Genomic DNA, 24,291 nt, shown 5'->3' with positions numbered 1-24,291 from the left:
AATGACTAAAATGTGTTCAACAGTGTTTTGTGTTTCTTTGTTTTTTTTTATCTTGCTTTAGGCTATTAAACACCCCACCCCACTTCAATTTAAAGTAAGTAGTCTGTATATTCCAGAGCTAGATTGTGGTACATTAATAACTTGCAGCAGAGACCTCTGATTTGCAGTAGGCATTCAGTGGCACCAGACCTTGGTCACATGAGAAGGAGAAAAGCTTCATATATGATGACGTCAACATTCTGCGCCTATTGTTAAAGTTTTGCTGCGTAATCTGAGTGAGAGAGGCTGAATTGTTGCTCAGGCAAAACTTCACTTTAAAATTGTTAGCCAGAAGTTACAGTATGGAATATTTGATCGGGATTCAGGGACAAGACTTTGTCCTGGTTGCTGCTGATAATATTGCCGCCAACAGCATCATTCAGATGAAACAGGGTATGACATCGCTCGTTTGCAGTTAGCTAACGTTAGCCAGTTAGCTATTTAACCGGCTGTTGTTGCCCATTAACTCATTCATAAAATGTTTAAAATCAGTAAAAGGTCCAACATATTTGTCTCATACGTTTCCATTTTGAGTCATATGCTTAAACAGCAGCTAACTTACTAGTTAGAATTGTTGTGTTAATTTAGCATGCTAGCTTAACTAGCTAACACCTGCTGTTTGCCAATGAGTCGAGGTCGGAAAGCAGACACTTAGTTAACAGATGTCGCTTCCAGCAGAGATATTAGAACAGTATCTCTACTTCCAGTTCTCACCTAGCTAAAGTATCTGTCTATCTTGCACGAACGTTACTGTTCACGTGACTAAGTTTATTGGTAACAATCGTGGTGGATTATCTAACTAGTTTGCTAATTTACATGTTCACAAACTCAAAACGGTTGGATGCGGACTTGTGTTAGATAGGTAGAAAGGCTAGCCAGTGTTAGCCAGTCAGCTAACTAGTTTGATTCTTCGAATTGTGAAAGTGAAAGTCAGCAAGGAGTGCACACACAAGTAGGCCCAGATTACTATCAAAATGACTTGCAATATTTTCCTCTATCAAAAAATCTGAAAGCTATTTGTAATCAAACTAATTTGGAAAATGGTGTGTTCTTTTGCTTTAGTATTTCCATGCATCATGTTGAACATAGCACTCGTGTGTGTGATTGAATAACCAACACCTTGTCTGTCGCCCTCAGACCAAGACAAGATGTTCAAGCTGAGTGACAAGATTCTGTTGCTATGTGTGGGAGAGGCAGGTGACACAGTACAGTTTGCAGAGTACATCCAGAAGAATATTCAGCTCTACAAAATGAGAAACGGTAAGTGCCTCCCATTTCTTGTTTCTCTGGTGTCAAAATAAAGATGGCCTAGTAGCCCTATTACTCATGGCACCACTACTCTTCTAGTCTTGATTGAAAATATAGATAAAACTTTTGAGTTACGGATTTTCTATGGTTATGTGTGACTTGTAATGGGCATTCCATTCATTTGACTCTTGTCTTTCAGGTTATGAACTCAGTCCAAAAGCGGCAGCCAACTTCACACGCAAGAACCTTGCAGACTACCTTCGAAGCAGGGTAATTATTTGTCTAATAAATCAGACACTAGTGAGGTTTCCATCCAATTGGCGACAGATTTTTATGCAAATATTCTAAAATCTGCATAAAACACATTGTCCCACCAGAGATGTTTCCATCAAACATACTTATTTTGGATAAAAGGCTGTGCGTGATGACGTAGAGCACAAAAAAAGAACTTTTGTGGTTAAATTCCAATGTATAGAATAAAAAATACAAGTTAAATGGGTTCCCATCACATTTTCAACTCTACTGATGGTTTTGTCACAAAAACTGTTGCGCTATATAGCAAATGTGCCCACTCTGGTCTTGGCATGTGCGCTCTAGTCAACAGCTTGCAGATACAGTGCGTGTAGGATAGCCTACATAACGAGATTATTATGGATAAGAGCAAGATTATTTTTATTTGTCAAACGACAGCTAAGCATCGATCATCATGTCACCAGAATAAGACCCTTGATATTTATTGGAAAGGAGTATCAAGCTCATCATCATGCACTTTCACCACCCTGTGAATTTCATCAGAACTTACTTAATCTGTAGCCTAATAAACTGTATGCTATCCCAAGTCGTAATGGGAGGACCACACAACATATCATCGCGTGACTCCCAAGTTTACTTCGATATGATGGTTATTATATCAATATTTGCGGATAAAGGACTTTCCACCGCTATTTCTCACATAATACATTTTAGACACAAAAAGATCCAACCATGTCAAACGAACAAATTGTCTGTCGACGTTTAAGAAATTGTACCGACATTTCCTGTTTCCATCAGCCCAGTCGTGACTTTTTTCATGCGTCAGGTAATTCATCCGCATGAAATAGTTGGATGGAAACCTGGTTAGTGATGCCAATTATTGGTATACAGTCTGAAACAAGCCAGAAGGTTGAATACAATTGATTTTGAACTTACTCTACTGGTTGTCTGTGTGGTTGGTCCTTCAGTGGGTTGTAATTTGAGACAAAATATCCACAGGAAAGTGTTATTTACCTGACATTTTAGCGCGCCGGTACTGCAGTTTAAATTTCTATCACCTGGCTTGTTCAAAACCAACACCTGCAATACTTCGATTAGTATGCATGCATCGCATGTAGTTCCGTCTTGTGCACGTGCCTTAGGTCACGAGCAAACAAATCTTGATTGCCACACACACACACTCATGTTTTGAAATCGGTTTAATAATACCTTCCTGTGGATGTTTTATCTAAAATTACGACCCATTGAAGGACTAACTCCACGGACAAACGGCAGAGTAAGTTAAAATATAATTGTATTTAACATTTGTGACAGACAAGGGAGGTTTAGGGTAAGTGTACCTATTAAGCCCACACAAATCTAAGTGAAGACATTTCTAGCATGTACTGCCCTCATTTTTGTAAGAAAAGTGGAGATAAAATGAAAGATGAATCTCATGAAGTTTTGACTTTTCTTACAATTTATTTTAATAAGACAAACAAATATTTGATTAAATGTGAAAAGTCTGGACTTAATGGGTACCGAAAGTACCCTTTAAGCCCATGGGTGTTCCAAATAAGCCCACCTCTTAAATAAACAATTTTAATTAGTTTCCAAATGTTCAAAACGTACAAACTTACATATTTGATGTAAAATTATATTATTTTAATCTCCCCTAAAGTTATTAAAATAAACGGATCATTACTATTCATCATGAAAGTAGCAGTCATAACAGGGGCATGTCCAATCGTATCCACAGCAATCAATGTGGACTTTGTTCTTGCCAACTAGTACACACCTGACTCAACTAATCATAGACTTCAATCAAGACATGATTAGTTAAATCAGTTGTGTTATTGCTTGGTTAGAACACTGGCCCTCTGTGGATAAGAAGTCATGAACATAGACCATAAAACACACAACTTGAGTAATGTGACACGGCATGTAGAAATGTTGAAGCTGTTAATTACTGTTCTCAAAAGAATGTCCATACAGTCTAGAACACTTTACAATGAAAGAAGATACCGGTACCTTCCAGCTTTGTAGGCTAACTTTTCTTGCTAGCTTACAGCTGAAGCTATCAGCAATTCACTATCCTGGTACTTTGTTTGTGATACAAAACAATGCTAAATCTGCTGATTTCAAAGCTGATTGACTCCAAAACTTTATTAATTCACTCTCTCTCACGTCTCTCCCAAAGATTATCTATTGCCTCAGTGAACTGACTCCTGGTTAAAGAGACAGCACCCGCTTTTATAAAATAAGCTACTACTATGATAATGTTGTTGATCTGTACAATAAAATAAGTCCCAAATGGAAGGGAAACAGTTTTTTTGTCGTCTGTAGCGCCTTGAAATGTTAATGTAAAAAATGTCAAAATATGCCCAACGATTGAACAGAGTAAGCAGTAGCTGAGTTTCTGTCTGGATCAAGTGCCATTCTGTGACTTTGGTTAATATGCCTTTTTTTCGCAGTGGTATCGTTTTGGTATTGAGTATCGTGATGGTATCGAGAATCATGATACTAAACGTATCGTTATCAAAATCAAAATTCTGGTATCGCGACAACTCTATGGCTTATGCTATCGGCGTGACTCCAACATGGTAATAAAATCAATTGGGGCCCCATGCCATAACAGAAAATACTGAATGCATCATTTTTGACATTTTAGCTTTTAATTTGATGATTGTTAGTTCTCAAAGATGATCTTATTTAAAAACAATATAGGTACATTATCTTTTCTACATACTTTATATCTGGTTTTAGTCATTTACGTTTACACAGAAAGTTTTTCCATCCTGAAATACATATTATGCTAACTCTAGTTTGTGTGTTTTAATCAACTTAAATCTGAACAAAAAACCTATTTATGCTCATGTTCATTAGGGATATCAACACACTATCCCCATGTGTTTCAATGCAAAATGGGCTTAATAGGAACAACAGTGATTTATGGTGAAAAAGCCAATCGCAAAGTCTACTAGTGAAATATTTGGTAACCAATGGTTTGGGGTATAAATATACACTATAGACTACAATATTATGCAATGTTAGTATTGATCATATTTAACAATATTTAGGGTGTCCACCCACTGCCTGGAGTGGGTAAAAATGCGCTTTGGTGATAATTTAACTTCCTTATGTTATAAAATACATTTTACCAAGACAAATTCATGTTCTGAATCGTTCAGTGGGGTCTTTCTCTAACATATCATTAACAGGATATCCAAAAACTTGGATTTCGTAACCTAATACATCCGATAATAAGCACCAAGCTCTGTTGACCGAGCGTTGCGCTTTCTCACAGCGACTTTTGAGGTTTTTACATGTGGTTGTCTGCAAAGTTGTTTCCGCGGGTCGCAAAAAGCAACATTTCGCATTAATATAAAAAGTGTATGCTAAAATATGAAAATACTACAGTCGTGGTCAAAAGTTTTGAGAATGACACAAATATTAATTTTCACAAAGACTGCTGCCTCAGTTTTTATGATGTCAATTTGCATATACTCCAGAATGTTATGAAGAGTGATCAGATTAATTGCAATTAATTGCAAAGTCCCTCTTTGCCATGAAAATGAACTTAATCCCCAAAAAACATTTCCACTGCATTTCAGCCCTGCCACAAAAGGACCAGCTGACATCATGTCAGTGATTCTCTCGTTGACGAGGACAAGGCTGGAGGTCACTCTGTCATGCTGATTGAGTTAGAATAACAGACTGGAAGCTTTAAAAGGAGGGTGGTGCTTGAAATCATTGTTCTTCCTCTGTTAACCTTGGTTCCCTGCAAGGAAACATGTGCCGTCATCATGTGCCGTCATCATTGCTTTGCACAAAAAGGGCTTCACAGGCAAGGATATTGCTGCTAGTAAGATTGCACCTAAATCAACCATTTATCGGATCATCAAGAACTTCAAGGAGAGAGGTTCAATTGTTGTGAAGAAGGCTTCAGGGCGCCCAAGAAAGTCCGGCAAGCGCCAGGACCGTCTCCTAAAGTTGATTCAGCTGCGGGATCGGGGCACCACCAGTGCAGAGCTTACTCAGGAATGGCAGCAGGCAGGTGTGAGTGCATCTGCACGCACAGTGAGGCAAAGACTATTGGAGGATGGCCTGGTGTCAAGAAGGGCAGCGAGGAAGCCACTTCTCTCCAGGAAAAATATCAGGGACAGACTGATATTCTGCAAAAGGTACAGGGATTGGACTGCTGAGGACTGGGGTAAAGTCATTTTCTCTGATCAATCCCCTTTCCGATTGTTTGGGGCATCCGGAAAAAAGCTTGTCCGGAGAAGACAAGGTGAGCGCTACCATCAGTCCTGTGTCATGCCAACAGTAAAGCATCCTGAGACCATTCATGTGTGGGGTTGCTTCTCAGCCAAGGGAGTGGGCTCACTCACAATTTTGCCTAAGACAGCCATGAATAAAGAATGGTACCAACACATCCTCCGAGAGCAACTTCTCCCAACCATCCAAGAACAGTTTGGTGACGAACAATGCCTTTTCCAGCATGATGGAGCGCCTTGCCATAAGGCAAAAGTGATAACTAAGTGGCTCGGGGAACAAAACAACAACATTTTGAGTCCATGGCCAGGAAACTCCCCAGACCTTAATCCCATTGAGAATTTGTGGTCAATCCTCAAGAGGCGGGTGGACAAACAAAAACCCACATTCTGTCCATCAGTCAGGATGTGGCTCAGAAGTTAATTGACAGCATGCCAGGGCGGATTGCAGAGGTCTTGAAAAAGAAGGGTCAACACTGCAAATATTGACACTTTGCATAAACTTAATGTAATTGTCAATAAAAGCCTTTGACACTTATGGAATGCTTGTAATTATACTTCAGTATACCATAGTAACATCTGACAAAAATATCTAAAAACACTGATGCAGCAAACTTTGTGAAGACCAATACTTGTGTCATTCTCAACTTTTGACCACGACTGTACATGTCATGTCTCAAAATCGATATCCATCATACCTCTATTGTTTATGTCCTCCGGATTCGAGAAGAAAGACGAGTTCAATGGTGAGCCTGTCAGTTAGCGTTAATTGTCGCTCAGCATCCAGCCTAGCTGATGCAAAGCTATTTCCCAGATTTTTGACCACTTTTTTTCTCTGGCCTCCATTGATTTAGTAGCCCTAATTTTGGCCATTCTACAATGGTAAAAACTCGGATATTTGAACGGATTATGATCGAGACATTAGGTTTGGACCATTGGTTTTCTTAGAGGAGTATCTACACAATTAACATATTACCCATTGGTCTTTAAGCCCACCTAAGATAAATGTCAAATTTATAAAAATGGCATCTATGTATAACAATGCAAGGTTATTTTATAAACAAATAAGAGAAAATGCATTTAAAAATGTAAGCTGTGAATGCCTGAAATCGATTATTTTGTAGTTGACCAAGTGATGTTGCTACTGTGTGACTGTGACCTGCAGGCATGACTGCTAGCATGAAAAACCCATATTTTCAATTGTCAAGAAATAGTAATGAATGCCCATGAAATATGCTATCATGTGCATATATCAGTACATTCATTTCTTAATTTTACATTAAAATATGAAAACTTATCTGAGAAAGTAAAAAAAATAATCTAGAAATGTTGTTTATTTTAGGGTCGCCACAACACAAGTTTGTTTTGCAGCTTTGAAATTGGGAACTTACACAGCAGTCAATAATTCAATAATAAAACATCTGAATGGCTTAGAATATCAAATGTTATGGATATAACAACCAGATAATAATAATAATAATAATATGCCATTTAGCAGACGCTTTTATCCAAAGCGACTTACAGTCATGTGTGCATACATTTTTTACATGTGGGTGGTCCCGGGGATCGAACCCACTACCCTGGCGTTACAAGCGCCATGCTCTACCAATTGAGCTACAGAGGACCACATTGAGCTACAGAGGACCACATCTGAATTGGTTGAAGCATTAAAAAGCAGAAAAGGTTAATTTTTTATTTGAATCCAAAGATGGAAGTGGGTTTAATGGCTTACCCTACTGTGGTTTTCTTTCTCTATATAGTTGTGTGGCTTTGCTGTAACGTTACAGCATTGCCTCAGCGGGACTAGGTCATTATTTAATGTGGACCAATGCTCTTATTTCTTTCCAATGTAGCCTAGCGTACCATACAAAGGGACTCCTAAGTTGCTCTGTGCTTTTGCCGCTTAGCCTATGTCACATATTCAGGTGGGAATTCAGTCTAACGATCCTACTACACTGGACACTTAACCTTTGCAGAGCGTGAAATTGGGCACAAGCGTGTCGGCCACTTCCAGTGTAGCAACTAAAAAAAACCTACTGCCTTCCTGATGTGCTAGTGTAGCACATGTATTACACACATTTTGTCTCTGTTGTGTACCTCTACTATAGCAGGTTGAGATGTGGGCTGCAAGTTTATTTGGACTGATCCAGAGACATTTGTCAATATGTTGTGAATTGGCATAAGTGTTGCTCTAGTCTCAATGGTGCGCAACACCTGCGGCAGAAACGTAATGCAACCCACCGGGTCCCTGTCCTACTACTCCTTGGAGTGAAGCATTTGAGCGTGTGTGTGTGTGTGTGTGAGAGAGAAGGAGACTGTGAGAAAAACACAGGAGTCAAGTCTCCTCGTATCCATCCCTCTAAATCTCATCTGGTTGCGGCGAGGTTAATATGTTAGGAAGAGTGCAGCCGCTTCCTGTCACAATAGCAGAAGGATGAAAATAATTACAAAAAACAATTAGTGAGGCTGAGGAGGGAATGTGGGACACAAGGAGGTGGGGAGCCGAGGGAGTGGGATAGGGAGGATCGAGAGGGGGGCAGTCCCAAGGGCTTTGAACTACCGTAGACCCAGAAGACAACACGGCACAGACGAGAGTGCGAGCGAGCGTCTGTGTTACAGTTAGGCTGTTGCTGGTTCAATATGTGCTTTAGATATGGGATAACATTACAAAATATTCTGAAGTTCATGCCTGCCCGAAGGCAGTAATACCATAATTTCTTTATCCTGTGGTAAAAATATATCCTTATTTATATTGAATTTTCGTACGCGGTTCTCGCAGGGTTCCCAAAAGTATTGAGAATTGTTTTCGTTAAAGCAGTTTCTTGTCGACATCCCACACCTTCCTTTAGCTATGCTCTCCAATTCACACCCACCCCAGAGTATATGGACATGCACATATGTTACATAAACATGTTTTCCATTCCTTCCTGAGCATTTATTAATATTTTTTCTCTCTTGTCTACCTGAATGGAGATGAGCTAAGCTGTTAAGCGAAGAGGATGTCTCTTGTGGTTCGAAACCTCAGGGGATGAGTGGTAGCGATGGAGCTTGGCATTGGGGGGATCATGCACTGTGTACCTACCAGGGATCCAGAACAACAACTGGGCCTCTCGATAACCCCAGGAGTAAGTGCCAAGCTTCAGAGAGATGGTGTAAGAGAAGGGAAGACGGAGAACACTGGCAAGCAACTGTAAAGAAGCCTGAAATCAACTAACTGCATAATGTATTTCAAAACTGTATTCATAAAATGAACAGCATAGACACTGTTCTTGTTGAACATTTCAGTGTTAATGGTCTTTACAGGGTTTCTCTGTTATAAACCATTAACTCAGTCAAATGTAGCCTCTTGGGTTGTTTCCAAAAGAACAAGTAAGCCCTCTTGCTTATTTAAAGATTTAGCAAAAAGGCCACAGCAACAGTTGCTGGTGCTAGCGTCGCATATGGGGTTTTCTTTTTTTAGTACAGCACGGGCACAAATAATTACTAGTGCCATATTGCACACGACTCCCCTGTTCCAGCACAGATGAACAATTAATACAGCACATTGAGGAGAAATGCCAATAAAGAGAACATGTCCTGGGGCACGGTGCAAAGAGCGGGGGAGGGAGGGAGGGAGCGAGCGCTGGCACGTGGGAGAGGAGAGGGAGAGTGAGCGGGGTTGGGTTGATTTACTACGGTTCACTTCTTTCATCACCAGAACCAACCGTACATCCTTCCTTTTTTAGTTGAATTAATATTAGTTAGACACCCCATCTCTCTGCGTGTTTTATGAGGTTATTTTGAACATGTATGTGTTGTGTGTTTGTGACTAGGCGTGAGTTCAGGTGCCAGATTTAACGAGCCTGCTGCCTGGTTGCTGGTGCCCTCTGAGGTGACATGGGGAGGAAGGGTTATTTTGATGCCAGCCCTAGCGCTGTATTGTAACCTGTGAGACAGGTGTCGCTCGGGTGGGTGGTGGTGATGCCACTGGGGTGTTTCGGGGCACACCAATGGGTTCAGGTATGGCCTGGCGAGACACGCGCGCAGACACACAACCCCTCTCCACAGGGAGCATGGTAAGTAAGCCTTTCTTTCCCCTGTGGCAAGTGTCTAACACACATTGATACTAGGGCCAGGTGTTCAGATTATAGTAGGTTACTGCAGCTCAGGTGATTCACATTATACATCCACTGTCTCTCTCTCTATTCTAGGACTGGGTTCATATGCAAAGCCTAGCTGCTGAATTGTAGCATTCGTTTCATAGCATCAGTAGGTTTAACTCATTTTAACCGGAAGCTCTACAATTGTCAAACGTCAATCCAGGGCGCGCACGCCATGACTGGTTTCTGGAACTTCAATTTGTCCTGATAGAGGGATTATACCAAGGAGGGTGGATAGCGAAAGAGGAGTATTGCGAGCGTGAAGAATAGCTCATTGAAACGGAGTGGCTAGAAGGATAAAATAAGTAATTTAAGGGAGAGCGGGAGACTACTTCAGAAGTTTTTAATGAGCCCTGGCGTTACTCCAGGGCATGTTGTGGAGGGGAGGATGGTGGAGGGAGCAGCGGGGGTGCCGTCTCCCAGCAGATGTCACACTGCCAGTGACACCATGACCCCCCCCAGTCCTCTCCAACACCCAACCCACCTAACCCCCCCTCCATGTCTCGGCAGTTTCACACCCGTCCTCGTAGTCTTGCGCCGCTGTTGTTTAATCTCCTATTTTGTTAACTTCAAAATCAAAGCCGATAATTAGGAGAGGCGATGTTTGAACGAGCTGAAAATAAACTGTAACTACTTTATAGTTGCGTTCTGTTGCGTTCTTAATCATACGCTGCCGCTTCAGTGTCTGGCACCCACCTTATGCAACAATAGTTTAATGTGCTGACCATAGAGAGAAATCGTTAGAGTGCATTATTAAATCGATTAGTCTCTATGGTACTGACTATTGGTCGCTGTTGGAGCACCAACCTTGGAGGAAAAGAAAACTGGACGTTGTTGTTCGGATGTGGACGAAGAATTGTATTGTGTGTGTGATCATTTTGTTTATTGTCCATTACATCTCCATCGTGAGAACATTGTCATAACACGATAATATCGTCGTATCGCAATAATAATAATCACAATTGTTTTCCATATCTTTGCTGACCTATGACCTCTCTTTTCTCTCCTCTCTCTCACCAGACTCCGTACCATGTCAACCTGTTGCTGGCTGGGTTTGATGAGACGGACGGCCCAGGGCTCTATTACATGGACTACATGTCTGCTCTGGCCAAAGCCCCCTTCGCTGCCCACGGCTACGGAGCTTTTCTCACCCTGTCCATCCTCGACCGCTTCTACAGGCCAGGTGGGATCTCGTTCTTTATCTCTCTCTTTCTCCATCCACATCTTTTACTATTCCTCTATTTTATTGCCCTCAATCTCTTTTTTTCTCCTCTTTCTGCCTCCGTCTCTCACTATCTTCTGTTCTAATAATCTTTGTCTGTTTCCACTATTCCTTTCTCTGTATTCTTTGCTTTCTCAACACTGTAACAGAATTAAATAGTAAATGATTGAAGAGTTCTTGTATTTAAGTTCAACTTCATCAGGATGTGAAGCGAATCATATTGCTCTCTTCTCTCTCTTCCGGTCTCTCTAATCACTCTCATGCTTCAGATCTGACTCGCGATGAAGCCGTAGACCTACTGAAGAAGTGCATTGAGGAGGTGAGCTCGGTTCTTTTATCTGTTTAGAGCTAACTGAATAACAGCAGTGTGCTTCATCACCACCTGATAAGTTGGTTTCAAGTCATCACGTTTGGAGATATTGCTGTGATGCACATTGTAGTTGGATAACTTCACACTCAGCAGTCGGGTGCAAGTTGCTTGAATTGATCAAATTGAGATGTCTTTATATTAGGAACATTTAATTTTGCTAGAACTGTTCGGTGAACCGAGAATATCACACATAGCATGAAAATAGCTTTGTTTTCTATATTCCAGTGCCGCCACTTGCATTGGTATGAAATGACTCATGACCTAACTCCCCTCTCTCTCCTCCAGCTGAACAAGCGCTTCATCCTCAACCTGCCCTCCTTCAGCGTCCGTTTGATTGACAAGGACGGCATCCATGACCTGGAGAAGCTTACCCCTGTGGGCGCCAAGTGACCGCTCACTGCTTGCCCACATTTTTGTACCGTAGACCTTGCTCTTTATGTTCCAATAAAACGTGACGCACTGTTGAGATATCTCTTTGTCCTCGTGGTGCTTTCCTCAGTGTCCCCTATAAAGAGAACAGCATTCTGGCTGTGTACGCTGTAATCTGTGTGTGTCGTGTACGTGCATAGTCGACCGTGAGTGAAAGTGAAAAGCCATATGATCGGAAATGAATGATAACATGGATTTGTTTGATTATTGCTATTTAAATGATGGACCTTGCATCTAAATGTACCTAAATAAAATGTATTTTCATGAGACCAGTACCAAATAAATGATACTTGTATTCCGTACACCGTATATTTAAGTATTATGTTTATGATAAATACATAGCTTGGTAATAGGAGTATAGGTTGTCACAACACTGAAAACCCTAATTTTCCTTTCCATTCAGGAAAAATGAAACTGTATACAGCTGGATGGGAAAACTGGGCCAGAATAATGAATATCAAGCCAGTGTTTGTCTCCAACGCCTCTCTCCTGCTATACCACAGAAAGGTGATTAATTAACATTAAACAATCCCTTCTCTTCCAAACACACCGGAATCTGACGGGAAGAGCAGCATATGTTTGCCTGGAGGCACAGAGAACAACCCTGCTGAGTGTGAGATATAGGAAAGGAGGGGCAGGTCACAGGGAGATAGGATGGGGGAGTTGACGCTTGGGGTAATGTGGAGGGAGGGGGCAGGTAAGAAGGTGTAGAGAATGGAGAGAACAAGAAGATAGGAGAGGTAGTGTAACACCAGATGGGGGAGAGGGACGGGAGATGAGGTGCAGTGTTTGTTGTGCACTGGTGTCGCGGTGGTCTCCCAGGTACCGGTGGGGCTGGCTACTGCCTGGCACGGTGACTGTTGCCGCTGTCACCGCTGTGAAGGTGAGGGATAGCTTTCACCTCATCGCTCTGCCGTAAATGGGCTCTCTGAATTTTTAGTGGCCCCTGGGGTGCACATTCGCATCAGTAATTATTATTTTGTGTTTGTGAGTAGTGTCTATGGTTAATCATAAGTGGTGAATTGCTTTTTTTGTTGAATATTCTGTTTTTTAAATTAGCAACAAATATTTTCTCTATCAAAAACGTTTTAGTAAAAAAATTTTGGGGGTATATCTTAAGAAATGATTCTTGAGATAAAAACATTAACATTCACCAGCAATTTGACTTTTTTAACCATTCATATTTTGAATGATCTATTTGATGGCCAGTGGCTTGTAGGTATTAAAATCGTGAATAAATAAACATTAGAATAAAACTTGAATTTACATTAAAAATTGACAGTGAATGATAAAACATGATACCCAGACAGTCCGCATCAGTTATTCTTTAATAATATATTACATTTATGCCGTAATACAATAATAATAACAGTAATAACATTAATATTAAACATACACAGTAAGTACAAAATGATGTGGGGTTTTTCTTAATTTACCCACACCTACCCTCCCCTTAAAATAAATCCCATAGCTGCCTGGGACACCACGCCCCCCATTCCCACCCCCAAGAACTCAATTACACAGCAGCACCCATATAGAATCGTAGTACACAAACTGCCCATCCTATGGGGTGGAGTTGGATGGTATCCAATGTCCAGATGAGGAACGAGCAAAACTGAGAAAGTTGACTGTCCTGGATATGGCTCGTCTCTTGTGACAAGATGTTTTCAAAGTGGGTACAAGTCCAGACAGTCAAACAGACTTTGAAGGGAAGTAGCCTAGAGATAAATAGTTGTATCTCTATGGGAAGTAGAGGGCACTCCAATGAATGCAGGTTGACAGTCAGACAGACAGGGACATAAAGCCAGAACCAGAAAATGTCATTGGCAGTTAGGAATGGACACTGCCTAGAAAACCAGCAGCCCAGAAGAAGAAGTCCATGCGTCTTTGTGTGAGGTGGCCGACATATACAGTACAAACATCACCATGCCCTTCCCTGTGAGGGATTGGGCCACAGTAGGAATTTCGGGAAGAAACGTCAGTCTTTGTCCTCTTAAAGGAGGCTAAGAAAGGATGGAATAGGGAAAATCAGTCAGTCCGTCAATCTCCAACCTCGTCAGAAGCCGTCCACCTATTTGCGGTGCTTCATCTCCTTCTCGTGGTGGCCCTTGCCACCCCCGTGGTCCTTGTCTAGCATTTTGATGGCCTCCACCAGGTAGCTCTGGAAGGCGGAGAGGGCGGCGCAGATAGCTGGGGTGCCGAAGCCGTGGGTGAGCAGGCTAAAGTGGGTGAGGTTGCTCTGGACCCCGGGCTCCAGACAGGGGTTGGGACGACTCGCCCCCAGAGGAGAGCGGTCCTGGGACATTAGGTCCACAAACTCCTTGCAGATCTCCCTGAGAAGAAAAAGTAGGACCAGGGTTAGAATTTTTCAATGCCAATGTTGGTTTTTAATCACAATTTCTTCATTATACATCAACATTTTCAGGTCAACATTTAACAATGTAATGGGACGATAATCACTCATTAAAACTAAACACATATTTCCTAAATAGCTTTGTCTGCTTCAGTTAAGCTGAACATCTTTTTTTAGTTGGTGTCAACCCTTCACGCAATGCACACTATGTATATCTGTATGTATATGCAATACTGGAGATTGTTCAATATTAGTGAGACTGTATCTACTGTCAGAGTGTATTAGGCCCAGACAGGGATCATGAGACACTCACTTGGTGGCCAGCAGCATACTGCGTCGTGTGGGAAGCTGCTCAGGGTCACTCTGCCTACACAGATACTCTGCTGTCGCTCTGGCAGGGAACTCCGTCTCACACACATACCCAAAGTCACGGGCCAGGTGGACCGCCTCACCTGGGAAGGGAGGAGATAGAAAAGACTAGTGAATGACCGGATGTCAATGTGGAGGGTCGGCAGGAAATAAGGCAAAGCTCAGTTTATGTGATGCTCTTGTTTGGGTTTATCATTGGTTTATGGTACTGGAGGATCTTTTATGTTATTACTCATTCATGACCAATTTTCTTTCAATTTAATTGTGCAAATACATTTTGGTTGAAAAGTGAATTACTCACAGTGGCAGTAGATTTTAATAGAGATTTGACTAAGCGATAACTGGGAAATATGTGCTCTACCTAGAGTTGTTCTTTAAATCTACAGTATGTGTGTGTGTGTTCACCCATGAATGTGTGTCAGTATGTGTCCAAGTTACTGTGGGCCTCTTACCCTCCACTAGAGCCGTCAGGAGGGTGACGTTGGCTGCCTTGCGTCGCCCAGCAGGGAGATTGAGCCCAATCTTCTCCAGACGCTCTCTCAGACAGCGCCCACCATTCTTTGACTTTGCCCTGAGGGAGTAGAGTGGAGACAGAGAGAGCAGCTTAAGATATGTCTGTGTGGCCACATAACAAACCACTGAGCCTAGTCCTTGGCTCTGGCTGCTCACTGCTAGGTCTGTCTGTCTGGGCTGCTTTCACACAAGAGTCCCCATGGCCATAGAATAGTACTGTTGCCACTTGATGGTTTCATTTGGTCCTTTGCTTTTCCTTTCCGTTTTTGTTAGATATGGTGTCGAAGCATTTATAGAAGGACAATTATTTGAAATATGCACTACCAATGTATGAACACTGAACAGGAAAAGTGTTTCATTAAAAAAACATGCATTACAAATTCTTAGAGGAATTGAAAATGTGTCTTATAATATATGCATTATTACATTCTCTGTAGAGGAGTGGGACTTTTGCCACTGGATATATTAAGCAATCAAGGGGTGACAAATATTGTATTCTATTGTTCAGAATACATGAATACATCTGTTGTTCAGAATGTTCTTATTTGATTTATTATCATGTGAAGCTGTGTGTGTGTGTCTGTCTCCACTGTTTCTTTCTCCCCACCCCTAACTCCAAACTCCGACCCTCTCACCTGCGCAGGACTCCGCCCAACAGGGAAGCATTGAGGCACTCGGGTGGGGCCAGCCGTCGCTGCACCTCCCCCACAGTGACCTTGTACTTGGAGGTGGAGCTGAGGAGGGAGAGACGGCCGGGGACGGAGCAGAACACCTCCCCTGGGTTGGACACAGAACCCATCCCTAGACCATCCTTACTGAGGTGGAGTGCCGACAGGGCCGAGCCATTCAGCTTGGAGGGGATGGGAACTGTGGAGAGAGAGAGAGGGTAGAAGGAAGCGGGAGAGAGAGAGAGGGTGGAAAATGGAGAGAGAGAGAGATAGCAAGATAGGAAGAGATGATAGAGAAAGATTGGTATTGGGGAGGGAGAAAAAAAGTGTAAAGGTGAATAAAAATTGAATTTCCACAATCCTTTCTAATATACATGAAACACTTTCAACCTTGATGTTCTAATGGAAGTAATGTGTTTATTACATGGATAATAAATTCAGTGGCACGTTTTCCCCTGTGTTGACAGCTCTAGTTCTGGTACCACTATTGCGGTCACAGCAGGTGGGTGCCTTGTTTCTTTAAGTAACACATCTCATATAGATGTTATTCATACCGCACTACTTTCACAGTCACTTTTCTCTGACTGCTAAGCTTAAAGACCTTCATTCTCAAGTATTGAATGTTGCTAGAACTTAAGTTTTGCCTATTTACAGGTTTAAAAACTGGGGGAAACTGGGGACAAAGCAGAACTACCATATGAATGCAAATTATAGAATTGTTGTGGCTAAGAAAGCATTTGAACCGTTAAAATCTAAGCATTGTGGTAATATTTGCCGTTACTTGAGAGGAGTATTCAAAAAATTATTACAATTTAAATGGCCATTCAGTTCCTAATAATGATTTATGTTGACGTAAAAAAATTAGTCCCCTTGGCTTTTTAATTTGTGCTCAAACATCTTTGTTACATCATCTTTTAAACCGTTAATTTGTTTTCTTCAGATTAGCTGGTGTAGCCCACTAATCACACATCTTCTCATTCCAGAACTGTGGGCTGGGATCTAAAGGCTGTGTGGCTCCTACAGGCTGAAATGAGAGGATTGAATTAACCCTTTCCCTCTGTGAGTGTGTGTGTTTTATGTATGAGTGTGCATTACGGTGTTTCTATGGTATCCTAGTATCCTCTCCTGCCCCTGTTTGTGTGTGCATTTGTGTCTGTGTTTCTGCATCTCTCTCTTCAGCCCCCTACTAACCCCCCCTTATCCCTTTGGCTCAGTGCATCCTCCCAGTGACTAGCTATACTGTTGCAGAGTTATTATCTCTGTGCCTACTGTCATCTGTGCTAGTGCTGCCGCTGTAATGCAGTCTCTCCACTCTCTCTCCGTGGACGGCCTTCCCGGACAGAAGGGAGCTCTCTCTATCCCCCATTCAGAGCCAGCCAGGCCCGGCCGCTGAACAGTGGAGAGGTCTTTTAGGTCTCTCTGTGTCTCCCTCTCCCTGTTCTGTTTCGCTCTCTCTCGGTTTATGTCTCTCTCTCTGGTTTCTCCCTCTCTCCCCTCAGATCCGCTTATTCATGTGGGCTTTGAGTTTGTTCTATGCTCTTAAATCCGTGGCCATGAGTACGCGCTGTAATTGATACATTCTCAACCTCTGCAAATCAGTGGAATGACAGTCATTTCTCTTGAAAATGAGTGTTGGTTGCAAAATACATTTTAAGCATTGCTCATGCATAGATGTCATGTCTCCGGTGTAGTCACTCAAGCTGATTTGGAATTTAAGTATTTCAAGCTGATTTGGAATTCAACTTGAATTAGTTAATCGTGCCCCTGTGTCTTGTGAAAAATCCTAGTTCTTAGTATTGGTAACAGAGTGATCATACGGCTGTGAATTTCCCCAGAACTTCTCTTTTACCCTTCTTTCCCCTCCCTTTTCCTTGGCCCACTTCTTTTTTCTCTTCCTTGCTCTAATCCCCCTCGCTCTCCCTCTCTTCCTCTCATATGACCATGAACAGTTCATTAAGAATGACTGCCTTTAGGGTGAAGTCTGCAGCCGAGTATTAGAGGACTTTTTGACTTCAAATGAAATAGCAAAACAGAATTATTTATAGTGTGTGTGTGTGTGTGTATGTGTGTGTGTGTATGTGTGTGTGTATGCTGGAGGGGTGGTTGGTGTTTATAGGGAAGGGTGCGCACACACACAAACACACAGAGCTCTGCCATCCCTTACCTTTCTTAATGACGGAGTGGTCCAGGATGCCCAAGGCTGATCCCTCCTCCATTCCCTGTGTTGGGTAGATACAGTGGGCAGTCAGGATCATTTATTCACTACCCTCACCAGCCAATTCAAAACTAGTCTGGGGCCAAGTGCAATCTATAATTTAGCTCTTATCACAGTGTATGAAAATTATAACAGTTGAGTGGCAGATTTGCTAGAGTCTTGTGGTTCGTTAGGGAATCCGTGTTGGAAACTAGACTCAGAAGAGGGCAGTTTAATGAGAAGCCGGCCTTAATTCTACGTTGAGGTGGTTATTGTGGGGCCCTTATCATAATACAGTATATGCTACTTAGCAATCGCTTTTATTCAAGGCCAAGTGAATACATTTAGTGTATGTGATCTCTATGAATAGAGTGGAGTTGTGGTCTACACACTATAGGTGTGGAAGAAAAAGCAGTAAACAGAATTGCACTATTTGTTGAAACTGGCTGTGCATATATACAATGTTGTGTGGTCAGAGAACAAAGAACAAGACAAAAGTTGGCCCTGCTTAACATTGTCTTTACTCTATGAAAACCTAGACAAAGAACTGACATATTTTGTGTTTGTGAGTTGAGAGCAGTGTCTTATGGGAGGGCTATTGGCATGATAATCACTTTGTCAACTCCATATGTCTTTTACACATTTTAAGTTGTAAATTTAAAAAACTACAGCATAAGTAGGGTGTTTTTCACTTTAAATGACAAAGAGGCTAATCGTGAGATAAACCCTGCGATCGCACTCCTTTTCGATGTGAATTCTTGCACATCGGACATTTAGAAAAATGTAATCATAGAGCCCAATTTTCAAGTCGCTCAATCTTTATGTAATTATCCATCTTAAGCCTAGGACTACATATGTTTATAGGGACGGATCAGGCCTACTTGTCTATTCAGCAAAGAAACTTTATTTTAAAAAAGTACTTATTTTTATTTTTTTACTACGCTCAGACATAGGCCTATTTTTACATTTACATTTTAGTCATTTAGCAGACGCTCTTATCCAGAGCGACTTACAGTTAGTGAGTGCATAATTATTTTATTTATTTATTTATACTGGCCCCCCGTGGGAAACGAACCCACAACCCTCGCGTTGCAAGCGCCATGCTATTTGGGGGGGGATATCATTGAACTACAAAATAAAGTGACCAATATAATCCGCTATAACAAATTCAACAAACATTTCAACATTTTAAACGTTTAACTGTTTGCCATTTGTGGGGTATTTCTATGTTATTCTACATGTGTCATGAGGAGTATGATAATAAAAAAAATATTATGCAGAGAGAGATGCTCTGTGTGTCGGATTTATAAGGGGCTCAAACGTGCGAATTTAAACCATTAATCAAATAAAGGTTCTGTCAAGAGAGAGCGTTTAACACAAACATGCCCTGGATGACTCCATGCCTTCCGCTTGAGTAAGTGTTTCTTTGTATTAATGACCACGGGAATCAATTGGTTGCGCCGAATTGTGTGAGAGATGCAGGATGCTTTGAACAAATGCATCTGAATCTGCACCTGCTTGTGTGTGGTTGACTACTCAATAAATCCATAGCAACGTTTAAACTATTCTTCTTGCTAAATAGCATGCATACCATAATATGTTGAACATTTCTCCCTATGACTTCAATGGATATCGGCTAAAGCAACCAACGAAATATTGGCTTGCTTCATGTGTTAGTGGATAGCCTATTGGCCTAAGTCAACCTTGAATTTCGACACACAAAGAACAAAACTATTCAGGAAGGAAAGAAATACAACATATATTATATTTAATATTATGATTATGATTATTATTATGTACATTTTTCAGGAGATTAATATCAATTTTGTTAATTTCCTCGTTGCAATTAATACATTGTCAATAGGCTATTGAAATTAGAAACAAAGTAGTTATATATAAGGTAATAGTATAAATCATCCTATTATTTTGTTGATATTTCCGATATCCAATATCTATTTAAATTTACCTGAAATAAATGGCTTATCCAAATCATCTATTTGAGAACTGCGTCCACAAAGTAGGTTAATATAGTTAAACATATCACTGAAATGTATTCAAGGTCTAATAATGTAATTGTTAGTTGATATCAGATTTAATTGTTTGATCTCTGCCTGCCATATTTAACATAACAACACTTTGGGGATTAGGTTGAACTAAAATAATTTTTAAACTAACGAGACAAGCGAGCCCCTGCAATTAGTGGACCAATTCCGTTTAACATGATTAGGCCTACATGTATCCATCAACGCAATCATCACCACTTAGACAAGTCTCTAGCCTATTTACACTGCCACAGGGAAAATATCCTTGGCCTCTAAATAATATTTTAAAACTGTGAGTACACTCTCGCAATAAGATCAGGGCGAAGAGCGAGGTCATTTCATTTGACAGGTGGCCACTTCGAGACCATTATTAGTGTAACAGTTGGTAAATATGCAATGTTTTACCAAATGTTATAGGAATTGCATTTACAAATAGCTATTTTTCTAAGGTGGACCCTTTGAGAGAAAAAAGCGAGTGCGTAAAATACGCATAAGAAGAAAATGACTAAGTAAAAAAAGAAAAGTGACAGAAAGAATCCTTGCCCATACACACAATTATTCGCATAGTTCTTATAGATTCTTCCACAAAAAATTGTAAACTAATGCAGCAATTATCTACATAATGGGTGCATGGGTTAGGCTATGCGCTGGAAGGTGACTTTTACGCACGACCAATATAGTGTTTGTGAACGGGAAAAGGAATAATAAAAAAAGTCCACGCACAAATAAACCCACCTGCATGTCCTCCAGTCCGTGATGTCCAAGGTGCATTCCAAGAGGACCGTCCCCTAGCGCTGCTGCACCCTCCCCGAGTCCGTGGAGAAGCCGGGGTATACCGGGGTACTCCCGACGGTGGTCGAGGCTTAAAGCCCGGTGTGACTGTGACAATAGCCCCGCCTCGTCCGAACGCGACCTCTGCGAGTGCCATGCCGCTTGCTGATGCTGATGAAGGGAGTTGATGGAGGTGTAGGGGTCCGATAAGTGAGAGTATGCAGAGTCCTGGCTCTGTGAGTATGAGAGCGAAGACTGTGGGTATGGAGGGGGGAAGTACGGAGGTTGGAAGTCAGAGGCGGGTGTGTGGCAGAGCGGGGGAGCCGAGGAGTAAGCTGCCTGGTTCAGCGAGGAGAGTTGGGACAGTCGCCCACTCGGCGAGGAGCCGGTCAGTCCGTCCGCGCGGTCCTGTGCATAAAATACAAAAAAGTAGCTTAGACTTCTAAATCAAACTATTTTCTGATTACATGCAAATGCGACGATTTACTGGACCAAATGTCAGGCCTATAATTACATTTTTCCCCCGATTCAAATAATCTTAGCAAAACTATAAATAGTAGCCTAAGCGTTATCATAAGCCCATTACAATTCGTTATTATTGTGTGAAGTGGTTAACTGAACTGCAATGAAATTTAAATACAAAAATAAAATGACATTTTAAATCAGTTCGATAGCCTATATAAAACTGCACAAAACTTAGTCTGTCTTGACCACAAAAAACTAACAAATGTAGCTTAATATTTAAAATGTCAAAATAACTCAAACGGAGTGTTTGATTTGCATGCAGACAGGCAGCAGGTGCCCCTGGCATCGCTGCATGTCAGTGTCACAAAGGTCATGGCCACTGAGAACCCCAACAGAACAAAGGACAGGTATCAAATGCGCAATAGCATCATGTTGGCCTGGGAAATACAATACTCAATATTATAAAATATGTGAACACATTTGACTACAGGAGTTTCTGAAATATTTACAAAATATTGTAAATATTTTTAAGGTAAATGTAAAGCAATATAGCCTAAACATAACTTTAGCCATTTTGTCTGAATGAATTTGGCAGTCATCATTTAATATTGTAATAACATACTATCATCAATGCAACCATTTTGCAATATTCTCCAATTGTCCTGTAGCCTACCTTCCTCCCCATATGCATGCACTTCCTGGTTAAAATCGATTTTTCTAAAGTTGGGTCACTCAGATCAATTTTAATTGTTGGAACAATGTTCATTATTAGAAACGAGCAATGGGGGATTTAAAATCAAAGGAAAAAGGTCATTTAAAATATGTATAAAATAATAAATGACAACATAACACCGATAACCACTATACTAATATATAGGTTACCATCAGAACATGTATGCCTTATACATTTCACACCCCTTTAGCAGTTTCAATTTTCACTATGCTCACCACAGCAAAACGCGATAGTACTTTTACAAAATGATTATGATCTACCATCTCAAAGTGCCATCCTCGTTTATTCGGCTCTCTTTAAATTCATATTTCTACGGACACTTTGATGCGGTCAGACATTCCGCATACAGCCGATCTATCCCGACAGCTGACAATGACAAAAGCGGCGCCGCTAGTGCGAAGTTAACGTCACATATCTGTGCCCACTCGAGTCAAGACAAAGTTGTAAAAATTGAAAATGACAAGACCATATAGGACCTAATCTGGCCTGCAGACTAGCGCGTAGTATTGAATGTACAGGGACTCACCATGGCCGAATATGTGTGGACTAACATCTCTTCTGGTTACCCAAATTCACAGTCTAGGATATGGATGCTGTCAATGTCTTATCGATGTCACCAAATAGTTATAATCCAATATACTTTCATCTGTCTACAAGATCCATGCAGGGAATAGCTAAAGCTTTTTTAAATTCTTCTTCTTGCTTTTAGAAATGTCTCAATGTGCCAACCCTCAAGCACGTGCTGTTACGGATGCTGCTGTCAGAAAGTGTCCTAAACGTTCTCCATGCGCGCGCTACTTATAGGTTTCTGAACTCGCTCAACAGAATGAGGGGAGGGGTGGGGGAGTCCAGTTCCCTTAAAGAGATATTCATTCAAACGTTCATTCATTTTCCCACATTTGTTTGATAATTTGCCTACCTTTACTTTCTTTTTAGATTAGAAGTTATTAAACTAACCAAACATCCCCATATTATTTGCCTTCGGTTTTAAACGCTAAATGAGAGGTCTCATTCCCAGACAACCCAAAATAATTTTGGCACAGAGTATGCGTCAAACAGCCTATTTGTTAGGCTATATGAATCAATATCCAGCCTTCTTTTTAGTCTGCCGCGTAATCAAACCATTACGCACGCTATCCACCTCGCTCAACTTTTTGTTAGATGATACAGATAACTCAAAACAACTTTTAAAGTGTTTTTGAAATATATTTACATAATTTTGAATAATTTGAGCGTGCTCACCATGACAATGAGGGAATGTTATCTACAGCATTTCAGGCACCCAAATTGGAGAACTGATATCATTTGCAATATCGATCCCCAAACTCATTATAGCATCAAACAAGTTGTCACTAGTTCTTGCCACTTTACAAATACTATCTTAGAAATATATATTAATTATAAGCCCTATCTAGCCCTATCAGTAATAGCATGAGAGAAAACAATTTTCAAAATTAATTAACCATTTTATAAACTTTTATCAATTCAAGCATAGCCAAATAATTTGTTACCTGACAGTAGGGCTCAGTCTTCGTTCGAGATTTCCAAAGCATGATGACGTTGTTGTAAAGGGTGGGCGGGTCGCAGATATTGAAGTTACGCTTGGACAGGAGGTTATAGCTGGCAACAGGAGGATGGATAAAGACGAGCTGAAGGTAGACTGAAGAGTGAGTTAGTTGGAGTAGCGACGCAGGAGTTTTGTATGAGTCACTCAGAGACATGGACGGAAGTTTGGGGAGTGGTGTGAGGGGAGTCAAGAGGGCTGCTAAATTAGGGCAGAAAAGGGTGAGAGTTTCAAGCCAAAAGGAACAATTTGTATAGATAACACAATCACATTGACCAAGTCGAATGCATGAAGTTGTACTGTAATGTGCAATTATACTATTACGCATGACCATGGCATTTTAAGCAAACTGTATAGATCAGATTTGAATTAATTACAGGCAAATAAATATTATATTTAAGCGTTTTCATATATATATCCATTCAAACGGAATTATTAGAACGGTACACTCTTAACTTCAGGGTACTGGTGTCTCTTGCTACTGTATCATTTGAAAACTTTGTCCAGACTTGAGACCCTGTTGATTTTTTTATCAATTACATTTCTCGGAAATTAAACATCGTCATGCAATGACTTTCTCTTTTTGTAAGAAATAAATTAATAAAGCTAAATGCAGCGTTAAAATCTAAAGACCAACGTTAACTTGACATTTCAGAGAAAATAAGTA

General features: G+C 41.0%; 2 protein-coding genes across 5 annotated transcripts; one reads left to right on the top strand and one right to left on the bottom strand.

The window, feature by feature from the left end:
- The first annotated feature begins 225 nt into the window (after positions 1 to 225).
- On the top strand, positions 226 to 11,993 carry psmb2 (proteasome 20S subunit beta 2). The gene is made up of 6 exons (XM_041882980.2): positions 226 to 432; positions 1,177 to 1,299; positions 1,487 to 1,557; positions 10,952 to 11,114; positions 11,423 to 11,472; positions 11,809 to 11,993. The coding sequence occupies exons 1-6, from the start codon at positions 342 to 344 to the stop codon at positions 11,911 to 11,913; spliced, it is 603 nt and encodes a 200-aa protein (XP_041738914.1). The 5' UTR covers positions 226 to 341; the 3' UTR covers positions 11,914 to 11,993.
- A 1,280-nt stretch (positions 11,994 to 13,273) lies between these two features.
- Positions 13,274 to 23,779, bottom strand: tfap2e (transcription factor AP-2 epsilon). 4 transcript variants are annotated; one of them, XM_041882981.2, is made up of 7 exons: positions 23,572 to 23,779; positions 20,815 to 21,270; positions 18,020 to 18,074; positions 15,823 to 16,054; positions 15,127 to 15,245; positions 14,619 to 14,757; positions 13,274 to 14,285 (listed from the first exon to the last, which is right to left on the bottom strand). In XM_041882981.2, exons 1-7 carry the CDS (start codon positions 23,611 to 23,613, stop codon positions 14,024 to 14,026), a joined length of 1,305 nt encoding a protein of 434 aa, XP_041738915.2. In that variant the 5' UTR covers positions 23,614 to 23,779; the 3' UTR covers positions 13,274 to 14,023. The 4 variants fall into 4 exon arrangements, with proteins under 4 accessions (XP_041738915.2, XP_041738916.2, XP_041738917.2 ...); XM_041882982.2 differs by having other exon boundaries at positions 13,275 to 14,285; positions 20,827 to 21,270; XM_041882983.2 differs by lacking the exon at positions 23,572 to 23,779 and adding an exon at positions 22,587 to 22,841 and having other exon boundaries at positions 13,275 to 14,285.
- Positions 23,780 to 24,291: the final 512 nt, after the last annotated feature.

Source organism: Coregonus clupeaformis, chromosome 8 (assembly GCF_020615455.1).
Source record: "Coregonus clupeaformis isolate EN_2021a chromosome 8, ASM2061545v1, whole genome shotgun sequence".
In the NCBI taxonomy this organism is placed as follows: Eukaryota; Metazoa; Chordata; class Actinopteri; order Salmoniformes; family Salmonidae; genus Coregonus; species Coregonus clupeaformis.
This window is presented reverse-complemented; position numbering and strand designations above follow the sequence as displayed.

Bases quoted from the DNA above. Each gene is read 5' to 3' on its own strand.
- psmb2 (XM_041882980.2), top strand. From the start codon at position 342: ATGGAATATTTGATCGGGATTCAGGGACAAGACTTTGTCCTGGTTGCT. The intron at 1,300-1,486 runs GTAAGTGCCTCC...CTTGTCTTTCAG, and splicing joins GCTCTACAAAATGAGAAACG to GTTATGAACTCAGTCCAAAA. The intron at 11,473-11,808 runs GTGAGCTCGGTT...TCTCTCCTCCAG, and splicing joins TGAAGAAGTGCATTGAGGAG to CTGAACAAGCGCTTCATCCT.
- tfap2e (XM_041882981.2), bottom strand. From the start codon at position 23,613: ATGCTTTGGAAATCTCGAACGAAGACTGAGCCCTACTGTCAG. The intron at 18,075-20,814 runs GTGCGTGGACTT...TACCCAACACAG, and splicing joins ACATGCAGGTGGGTTTATTT to GGAATGGAGGAGGGATCAGC. The intron at 14,286-14,618 runs GTGAGTGTCTCA...TTTTCTTCTCAG, and splicing joins AGTATGCTGCTGGCCACCAA to GGAGATCTGCAAGGAGTTTG.